Source organism: Phocoena phocoena, chromosome 3 (assembly GCF_963924675.1).
Source record: "Phocoena phocoena chromosome 3, mPhoPho1.1, whole genome shotgun sequence".
In the NCBI taxonomy this organism is placed as follows: domain Eukaryota; kingdom Metazoa; phylum Chordata; class Mammalia; order Artiodactyla; family Phocoenidae; genus Phocoena; species Phocoena phocoena.
Genome location: NC_089221.1, coordinates 123,258,368 through 123,269,168, shown reverse-complemented (window position 1 = coordinate 123,269,168; position 10,801 = coordinate 123,258,368). Strand labels below are relative to the sequence as shown.

General features: G+C 47.5%; 1 protein-coding gene across 1 annotated transcript in view; it reads right to left on the bottom strand.

The window, feature by feature from the left end:
- Window positions 1-1,159: 1,159 nt before the first annotated feature.
- Window positions 1,160-10,801, bottom strand: part of SH3RF2 (SH3 domain containing ring finger 2) — a 124,974-nt gene continuing 115,332 nt past the window's right edge. The window contains exons 7-9 of the mRNA XM_065874425.1: window positions 7,495-7,727; window positions 3,651-4,009; window positions 1,160-1,491 (exon numbers count right to left, since the gene is read on the bottom strand). Coding sequence (XP_065730497.1) covers window positions 1,228-1,491; window positions 3,651-4,009; window positions 7,495-7,727 — 856 coding nt within the window. The 3' untranslated portion in view covers window positions 1,160-1,227. The remainder of the gene's footprint in view (window positions 1,492-3,650; window positions 4,010-7,494; window positions 7,728-10,801) is intronic.

Below are 10,801 nucleotides of genomic sequence, written 5' to 3'. Positions count from 1 at the left end.
GGCTTTGCCTGGCTGGTCCCACTCACTTCAGCCCCATCTTAGTGGGGTCACCTACTTTTGCAGACTCCATCCTTCTTTCCCCACCTGTCAAGAATGTCAAGGCTGCTCTCCTACTCTTTTATCTTCTTCCCTGACACTTCCCCTAATCCTCTTTCTCTCTCACTCTCATCACCTCCCCACTCTCTCCTCCATATTTTCTTCACTCTCCCTTTCTCCTCCTTCTTACCCACTTTTCCTCTCCAACCTTATTTGTCCAGTCCCTTTTTATAGAAACTTTCCTCTAGAAGGCACCCCCAACCCAGCAGTGGATTGGCGTCTTCTCAGTGACATTGTTGCCTTATTCTGCACCTTGGTGAAACAGCTAGTCTGCCCCAAATAGAAGAAATCAGTGAAAGTAAAGACTGTTGCAATGCAAGCAGAATGTATATCTAAACTCAAACCCCTTACCAAGTTGTTTCTAAGCATGCTTTGTTTTCTTGGGGAAATCAGACTAGAGCCAGGATGAATGAATTGTCCGTAACACCATACAAGACCCTCTCCACAAGTACGTGATTCCTGCTTATCTATCGTGTAGGATTATATGTGGGCAAACAGATTGAGAAGCTTAAAGTATGACAGTAGTCAGCTTTCTCTCTGACCTTGTTTGGAGCAAAGCCAGGAAGCTGTCTGTCTTTGGTTTAGAGGGTTCTTGGAATGTTCAAAGTATCTGTCTCACACCCTTCCCAGAAATTCTCCCTTGGCAGCCAGGATTATGACTTGATGGAGGCACAAAGATATGGTGGCTACTAGTGGCTGGTGTCTAGGTCCCAGAAGATGGCAGAAGCTGTTCTAAGATGTTGAGGTCAAAGAAGTAATGCCAGCATTCCACCATTGTGACCCCCCTGGCTGGAGCCCCTTTTATAACATCATAGAAATTCTACACAGAACCCAGAGAATGAGAGGCTGCACACTGCACGCTGGGGGATAGAGTGGGCAGGATGAGCTCCCATTCCTTGGTCTGGGTAGTGGCCTTGCTACATTGAGTCATTATGTTTGGAAGGTCACCTAGTCTATCTTCTCAGCCAGGGCAGGAATCCCCACTCCCACCTGTCCTTTCCTGGAGGTAAAATGGGCAGAACAAGGACCCATGCTTGAGTCCCCAAAGAATGGCAGGACGCCCTCAGTGGAGGCATACTGTATTTAAATGCAATTCACCTCTTTGGGGTCTAGGAAAAGCCACCTGTAGATTCATTTGCTGGGAAACACGGTCTGCGTGGTCGAGGCAGTGGTCGCTGGGGCCATGATTTTGCTAAAGGTTGACTTCCTCCGGAGGTCTGTCTGCTGTCCAGAATGGCAGCCGCTTCGGTGGGCGAATAGGACGGTCATCTCTGGGCCCAAGGGGGCTGCTTCAGGCTGGGACCCCTTCGGGGTGGCTGGTTGTTCAGGCTTCCCAGAGGTGTGATGTTTGGCGGGAGGAGGGCTGTAATTCTGAAATCTCACGGTTTTGACTTGCTGTAAGACAGAGGAGAGCAAAGGGACATAGGTGAGTGGGAGACCTGTGCTATTTCCCCCTGGGACTTGGTTCATGCTGTTTCGCTACACTTGTCCCTTCCTGGAATGCCTCATTCACGTGTTCATCCAGCAAATACTTGTGTCTGTCATGAGTGTCGACCATGCAGCACCACTCTGTCAGGTGCTGTGAAGCCAAGAGTGAGCAAAACCGCCCTGACAAATGACAATGATAACCAGTGCCACTGCGGGGGAAGCAGAAGATGCTGAGGAATGCAGAGAAGTATCCACCTGAAGCTGGAATGGGCCTTGTCCGAGAAGGCCTCTTAGAGGCAGAGTTATTTCAGCCGAGAACTGAAGAACGACTGGGAATTAGCTGCGAGAAATAGGGGGGACAACCACCTACCTGAGAACAGGGTCCTTCACCTCCCCTCTCTCCTTCCCACCTGCCAGTAAGGCCTCCCTGCTGACTCCATCCAGACAGTTCCTTCATAAACCCTCAGAGTTAGCCAACTGGACACTGCTGACTGAATATAGTCTGCAGAAAGTCTGGGAGTTTGAATTAGTTGCTAACATAAAAATTGGGAGATGCATATAAAAATCAGCATTTTATATATCCCTTAAGATAATCAAAGTGCAGGCACACTGGGGCCTGTGCCCCATTCTGGCAGCAACTGGCTGGAGCTGATTAGCAGGTCCCACTTTATGTGGGAGTCAATGATCTGATGTTTGCATAAGCCCTTCCTCTCTCCCTTCTTTCCTAGCCTGTTATAGATCTTGTATATTAGATTTTACTTTGGCCATTCCCTATCTTACAGCTTAATAAAGTGTTCTGTGCTACTGCTCAGAAATCTTTTCTTTTTCCTGTGAAATTCAATCCCAGGGTCTTGAGATTGAAAGGTGAGTGGGAGACCAAATGTCTTCATTCTTTTGACCCTTACCATATCCAGCAGAGGTCTGGGCATTTACTAAAGACAGTTTGAGGGCTGCATCTAATGGCTTGGGGGTAACTGACAAGTGGGGTCTGGAAAACTTTGAATTATTTGAATACCGTAATTCAGAAGAAGAACTCTCAACGTTTAAATCAGTTAACACTAACTTTTTCCAAATGCCTTTCCCTGAAAGCTTATAGCTTAGTTTTTGTGTCAGATCTCAGTTCTACTCCAGACACTCATGTGTGTCAGCTGTGTGCTTTTGGGTAATGTACTTTAACTCCATAAGCCTTCATGTCCTCATTTTTAAATGAGGATGACAATAATAATTATAGCTACATCAGAAGGTTGTTGTCAGAATTAAATGAGATAGGACATGTGAAGTACTCAGCACAGTGCCTGCTAGGTCGTTAGCATTCAGTAAATGCTTAACAAAGAGGAGGAAACCACACCATCTTTCCATTTGGAGGGAAATGGGTGATGGTAGTGATGGTGATGTTGGTGATGGTGGTGGTGATAGTGATAGTAATGGTGGTGGTGCGATGTTCAATACACTAAAAGATAACAGTCACCTAATTTTCTTCACGCCACCTCCTCCATCCCTGCCTCAAGGATATTGTTGAGAACATAACACTTTTACAAAAACTCTTAGGACTTCTAGTGGGAAAAGCCCTAGAACCGATAACCGCAAAGGTCCCGATAACAGTTGTTGGAGTAGTTATAACTCAGTGTGACCTTACTAAGTCACTTACCTTCTTCTGTGCCTCAGTTGCCTCTCCTATACTGTGAACGAGTACGTATCAAGCCCTATGTAAGTGCTTTACTCATTTAACTCCAATCCTATGAGGCTATTACTCTTCTTACCGCCATTTTAGGTAAAAGAGTCTCAGAAAGGTGAAGTGTTTTAACCAGAGTCACCAGCTAGCAAGCAGCACAGCTGGAATTCAAGTCAAGATTGTATCTGATGCCAAAGCCGTGTTTTTTCCAAGTTGCCTCTGGGCCTCGAAAGAAGGATGTATAAAATCTTCTGGAAGCATAAAAGAGATTCAGTAACATGTCTGGGGAGGATGCGGGTGATGTGAGGATATGGAAGGGGCGTTGTGTGTGAGGATTCTTTGGAGGCTGCAGTTTTGATTCCTTGTCCATTTACGGTGAAATCTCAGGAGCTGGGACACTGTGCAAAGTTAGGGGTCTAAAGAATCAGGCCCCCCTAATGTCACCTACTCCTACCTTTTCGCTGCCATTTCTTGAGTTCTCTGGTTTCACCAGGATGGATGGCGGGGCAGATGCAGGCAGTTTTGGTAGAGGCTCACTCCTGACGGGGATTTCTTTGCCTTCCATGATGAGGGAACTGGCCGCCGAGTGGATCCTGGTGTCGCTGCCCCTGCTGACGCACGTGAGGGCAGGCTCCCCAGTGGCAGTGGGCTTGGGTCCCATCTCCGCCACCACTGCCGAGGCTGAGGAGGGGGCCCCCTGTGGCTGGTAGAATTGGAACTGCTGAGGCCGGACGACCATGGTGGGGCTGCGTCTGAGGGAGCCCACCATGAGGGTGTGGACCCCTGACCGGACGGGTCTCTGCAGGGATCCATCTGGGGAATTGTATGACAGAGATATCAGCAGTGGGGCAGCTGACAGCAGCTTGGGTGGGAGCTGGGTAAGCAATGTGTCCTGATAGCCCAGAATAGTTAAGTGCTTTCCCAGTTTGACTGTGCTCACATTCTCCCAGGGTCTTTCAAAGGTGACCTTATTCTTTTTTTAGTGCTGTTTGCTGATGCTGGCAGCAAATGACTGGCTAGGCGAATACTGGGGGTGGGGTGGCGTCAGAAGGTATATCACCTCTATTTGTCCTCTCCCTCTCTCTCTCTGTCACACACATATACACACACACTCCTACTTTCTCCCTCCAGGCCTTTAAGATGGAAAGTGAAGAAGACAGTCCTAAAGAGAGAGCTTTGCAGTGAGAAATAAAGGCATGGAGACCAAAGAGGACACAAAAGCAGAGACAAAGAAAGAGACAGCAGAAATTGAGACACGCAAGAGAGAGTCAATGGAGAGGCATGAGTGGGAGGGAGAGAGGGTAGGAGAGAGGGCAGAGGACTCCAACCAGCTACTTAAAGAAAATTCTGATGGAAGCTTTAGGTCTGTGTTGGTGGGACCTCTGCTTTTCATCGGGTCTGCAGGGAGGAAGGGTGAGCGGAATTTAGGGACTGTGTGTACCAGGCAAACGTGACAGCAGCTGGAAGCAAATTTGGAAAGGTTATTCCCAAGTTAGGGATGTGAGCGGATGAGCTTCGTGAAGTCCCATGACACAGGCTCTGGAATCAGATCTCCTCCCAGGGAGCCAGGAGCACATCAGTCACATCATCTCCTTGCTCCTCGGTCCCCTGGAGCTAAAAACAGCACCTCGTGGCCTGGGGTGAGGATTACATTTTATGATGTGTGCAAAACGTTAGGATAGTGCCTGGAACATCATAAATGCCCCTTGTTTTAAAACTTTTTGTGTGTGTTTTTAGGTAAAGGAGAAGCAAACTCTAAAAATGCACGGTCCAGGAGTTTGGTTTTGCCCCTTCCGTTTCCCTGAGCTCTTTTTTTTTTTTTTTTTTAAACTGAGATAGTCCTCCCTCAGTAAAAGGAAGCCATTCCTTCCCCTCAAATTCTCTGGAAGACAGGAGATCCCCATCCTCTGAGCATATGTCCTGTGGGTGACCTGGAGAATAATCGAGAGCTCATTGTGCTCTGTGGGGGGCAGTGGGGGAGACACCCTGAGAAGCATTGTGGGCTATTTCTTCATAAGGGTCTCCCAGAATTTAGAGCTATAGGTGACATCCAGCAGAGATGTTAGTTCTTTGTGACACTCTATGGACACGTGTGTGAATCAAAGTCATCTGTGTCCAGAGCAGAAGGCCTGAGCCTAGGCCATGTTCTGTGTCATGACTCTTTATCAAGCCGGGTGTGAACATGAAGAGCAGATGCTCCCTGTAACACCGCTGGCGTTCTCAGCTGCCACTGGCAACCCAGCCACCACTACACAAGTCTGACCTTTCAATGTCAATGTCTGTTTTTCCACTGACAGCCCTGTGAGATGCCATACAGTCAATTCTCTGTCATTTCTCTTTGCTTTGGGGAGATTGATAGCTTGACCATCCTCACCTTGGGAAAAGGGAGAGAGAGAAAGCCTCTGGGACCTAGGAAGGTCAAAGCCACACTAGGCAGACCTGTCCTTAGGCTCTCAGAAATGGGTGAAAAATCAGTTTACCGCCTTATCTACTTATCTTGTCGGGTTCCTAATTTCCAAGAGCTTTAATGCTTTCTTATTACGTGTGCATATAATGCAAGCGTCAAAACTCCAAGCCAATCAAGATCTACACAAAGTTAGAGAGGGAGTGTCCGAAAGGAAGTGTGAACAATTGCCGAGGGGCTTTTCTCCCCGGTATTCAAAAGTGGTCTAGACTATGTGAACATTTCAACACAAGTGAAGTGAATTACATTCACATTCTGGAGGGACCCAACATGATCTGCTTAGCTGCAGTAGCAATATTGATACTGATAAAATGCTATACTATAAAAATAGCTAACATTTCTCGAGAGCTTATTATGTGCCAGGCACTGGGCCATTAGTGTTCAATGAATTATTTAATGCCCTGATGAGGTAGGTACTATTTTTATTTTCATTTTGCGAATGAGAAACCTGAAGGCCGAAGAGGTCAGTAACTTGCCCGAGGCTGTTGTGGTGGGATAACTTATTGCACATGTGTTTTGTGGGGAGAAGGTGGAGGAGAGAGGGTGAGGAGGGAGGCACCGTCGGCTAGAATTAAGAAGCAACAGTGGTGGGATTGGTGGTCAAGCAGATGATCAGAAAGCACTGAGAAAGGGTAGAACTAAGATAATTGCTTTAATTGTCTTGGGGCACTAATTGCTTTAATGTCTGTGTGGCATACCATCCCACATGTGAATCTTTTGCTCTGACTAGTACTGAATTTTCACCTTTAATCTTTTTTTTTTTTTTTTTGCGGTACACGGGCCTCTCACTGTTGTGGCCTCTCCTGTCACGGAGCACAGACTCGGGACGCGCAGGCCCAGTGGCCATGGCCCACGGGCCCAGCCACTCCACGGCATGTGGGATCCTCCCGGACCGGGGCACAAACCCGTGTCCCCTGCCTCGGCAGGCGGACTCTCAACCACTGCGCCACCAGGGAAGCCCACCTTTAATCATTTTTTAAGATAGCAGGAGGGATGGCAGAGCCCAGTTTAAGTCAGGGGATGTAGAACAAATCAAGTTGACTTTGTTTGGCTTGTTTTCTTCTTCTAGAGAGTTGTATGAATATAGAGGCTTGAAGTTTTATAGAACAATGGGTTTCAACCACTTTTTGAGAACCCCTGAAAATGAAGCCTTATGCAGAAATTCAATATATTAGGAGATAAAAGCATGGCTTTGAAGGTGAAGGAGCTATGTAATTGCCATGTGTGCAATGTGGATGTTATATAAAAATAAAACCAAGGTGCAGAGCAGTGTACTAAGATTACAAGGTATGTATGTACATGGACGAGAACTTGGGACTGGGGGGAAGGATATGAAGGAGTCATTTGTACAATATAAGGTACTTTTGTACAATATAATTTTTTTACCTTGTGCATATATTAGTTAAACAAAGCGGGATTCAGGGTCTCTTAGCAATGACTCCTCTTTTCCTCTTCCCCTTGTTTCCCTTTTGGCACCTCCTGAGGGGTTCCATGGAGCACAGTTTAAGAAGCATTGATCCAGCAAGTGCTTTAGTTGTCCTGTCTTAATAAGAACCAGCATCCACCTTGGCCATGCTCTAATTATATGTTGGCATTCAGGGCTGGTATCATCCCAATCAGTCAGCGTGTATGTATGAAGTGACTGAGGGCGGGGACCTTGAGTCCATTTGGCTTCATCTGATAAAACAACGCAGTATTTGGGAAGTGTAAAGCAACCTTCACAGAGGCTTGTTTTAAAGCCAAGATCCTTGTTTTTGCAAAAAGCACTCTGTTTGCCAGTGTGAGATACCCCCACCCCCTAGCTCTAGGCACGTACCTCTCTGCCACCACTTACTCTTTCTCATGTTGCTCCGCCCTTTGCGGAGGGAACCCTGCCCCAGGGTCCTCAGACCGGCCAGGTTCCGCACGGGGTTGACTATGGCCGTGGGCACGAAGACGGACTTGAAGGGCCGGCTCTGCCGCGGATCACCTTCTGAAATGCTGCCTTGGGAGGACACAGAGGAGGTGGATAACGTCCATGTGGCGTAGAGAGCAGAGCTCCGGGAGTCTGGAACACTAGATGTCTTTCTGGTTGTGCAAATTTTTTTTTTTTTTTTTTTTTTGTGAAAGAGAAGAAATAGAGAAAGAAAAGGTTCAGTCAAGAGTCCTGTTTTAAAAAAATGATCTGCTCCCAACTGTATAGCACATGTGGTCCCTCCTCATCGTATTCCTACCCATAAATACCTACATACATATTATATATGTATGTATATATATATATATGTGTGTGTGTTTATACTTGTCTTCATCACAGGCTTAACTATGGAGGCCTCAGCTTCCACACCTGGATAACTGTGTGGGCATGCTGAGGGAGGGGAGGGGGTCTCATACTGAGGCCTGGTGGAACTAGAAGACTTGAATATCATCATCTTTCACTCCAGCTCCAATCACTCTTCACCCCATGTCCCTTCAGCCCTCAGTTCAGAGCACAAGATCTTGTATGTGTTCATTTCGCTTTGCAGGGCCGATTTCTTGTTCTTTCAGTGACTTTCCCATTAGATCCTAAACTCTTTGAAGGCAGAGATTTTATATGACTTGTTTCATAGCCTCTGTGTTCTGCACATATTGTTTATTAATAAATGTTTGTTGAATGGCTGCCATGATGCTTTTAGCACTGAAGCCAGTCATTTTGTCTCACACATAGTAAGCACTTACTGTATACCCACTGTAAGACCCAGCATTGGCCAAACACTGCCCACATCATCTCACAGGTTTTTCTCGACAGCCTTCTGAGGTAGGTACTATTAGTGCTACTGTTTTGTAGGTTAAAAAATAGAGATTTACTGTTACTTGTCCAAGCAATTAATAGATCTGAGATTTGAACCCAGGTCCAGGCTGGCCCCTCGCTCTACCACTAAGCTACCTACCTACTGGCTAGTTAGAGTGTTCATCATTTGGAAAACCCTGCATCCTACTTGAAAATTAACAAACTAAAGGAGCTGGTAGGCCCTACACATGCCTCCATAAGACCTAATTCTTCAGCCTTAGGCTCTGATTTTTAAGAACAGTGTTAATATTTTGTAAAACACCAATCTCCTGTCCATGTTTCCAGCCTGCAACTCTGTGAACCCCATGGGGAATGGTGTCATTTTACATGCCCTTCTTGCCCTTTTACCATCCTGCCCCAGCATCACAGCCCCTACCGAGTAGTCCATGAATCCCCTTGTCACTCTGTTGATTAAATAACCCCTGCTAATCCCCTGGAGATAACCAGTTCAACCAAGGCCCCGGCACAGTGATGCCCTCCACGTATTTTCCTTCCTGTCAATGCCTCCAGGTTTCTCTTTAGGTAATTCCCCCTTATTTCTCCTTTTCTCTCCTTGTTTTGCTTTAAAAAAGTATATGTAGTTTAATACTGAGCCACCAGTGTTGTACAAGATGGGAAAGGGTGCATGTAATGCAGCCAACTCTGCCCAGGAAGCACATGCAGCCAAACACGCTGGGAACTGATGCTTGCAGAGAGGGGCTTCTGTCCACAGCCTTCAGCCTGCTTCTGGCCCCTGGGGATGCAGTCAGTGAGGCGGAGTGGGCTGTACACCAGGAAGAGCTCAGACTACATTCTGGAGATGAAGGCTGGGCTGGAGAGAACTCCCCAGCACTGGCTTGCCTGGCAGAGTCTGCATCTACCTGTTTCTTTTAAATGAATTTATTTATTTATTTATTTGTGGCTGCACTGGGTCTTCGTTGCACTGTGTGGGCTTCTCACTGCGGTGGCTTCTCTTGTTTCAGAGCACGGGCTCTAGGAGTGTGGGCTTCAGTAGTTGTGGCACATGGGCTCAGTAGCTGTGGCTCGCGGGCTCTAGAGCGCAGGCTCAGTGGTTGTGGTGCACAGGCTTACTTGCTCTGCGGCATGTGGGATCTTCCTGGACCAGGGCTCAAACCTGTGTCCCCTGCATTGGCAGGTGGATTCTTACCCACTGCACCACCAGGGAAGCCCCTATCTGTGTTTTAAACAAAGGCCTCAAAGTGTTGGATGCTGCAAAATGGACTGGCAACAGCAAAGACAGGTTCCGAATTTGTTGCCAGCAGCATCAGCAGCCTGGACAGAATACAGTTAATGAGGCCCAAGCCAGCCTAATCCCACCAGTCCCTTCTTTGGACAACTGTTTACAGACAAAGATGCAACTTCATTTTTCTGGACCCAGCATGAGGCCAGATTCCAGAAACTCCTAAATCTCAAGTCTCCCATCCAACACTGAGTCCCTCTATGTCTTTTGGCAAAAAACTCAGCACTTACCCAGCATGTTCTTCTAGCATCAAAGCACTTTGCAAACATATATTCATTAATCCCCATGACACCCCAGACCTGCAGATATTATGATCCCTGTTTTCTAGATGGAGAGACTGAAAGACATTCTGGGTTTAAGTGGGAGGTGTGTGTGTTGCCTCTGATTTGCTCCGCTGGGCTGCTTTGAGTGTGCAGGTCCCTGTGTCCCCTCTTCTACCTGAGATATGAGCCCTTAAGAACTTGCGCAGTATTTGAAAGGGACATGACACACAGCGGCTCTATCCTGCTCAGCACTGCCAGTAACCTCCTGGTAAGGCAAAAGCTTGGACCATGACAATCTTTATATAGTTCTATGTAGAAAGTTAAAGGAAAGTGAGTGGTGGCCCTCGTGTCACTTTTCTCCACCCCTTAGGCATCAGGATGGCGTACGTGTCCAGTGAAGGTTGCCAGAAAGAGAAATATCCTGGCTTATTGGGCAGAAGGGCATTTATTGGGAGAACAGGAGGGAGCGGAAAGAGCTTGGAAACAGGATCCAAGGGAGGCTGCTGAGAGCTGGGCAGCAGGGATTGGAGGTGGGAAGAGTCTGATCAGGTGCTGTGCCTTGAGTCCCCGCCATGAATGGCCTTCAACTCTGTCCACATTCTCTCCTCCCTTGTTCCTTCCTTGTTCATGTTTCCAAGTCCCAAGAGGCTGAGCCTGTCCCTCACCTGTGGTGATGAGTTGAGGAGGTTGGGGATGAGAGGAAGGGGGAGAGGGAGGAGGAGGAGGAGGGGGAGGAGCAGAGGGAGAGGGAGGGAAGGGGGAGGAGGAGAGAAGAGGAGGAGGAGGAGGAGGAGGGGGAGAGGGAGGGAAGGGGAAGGAGGAGAGAAGAGGA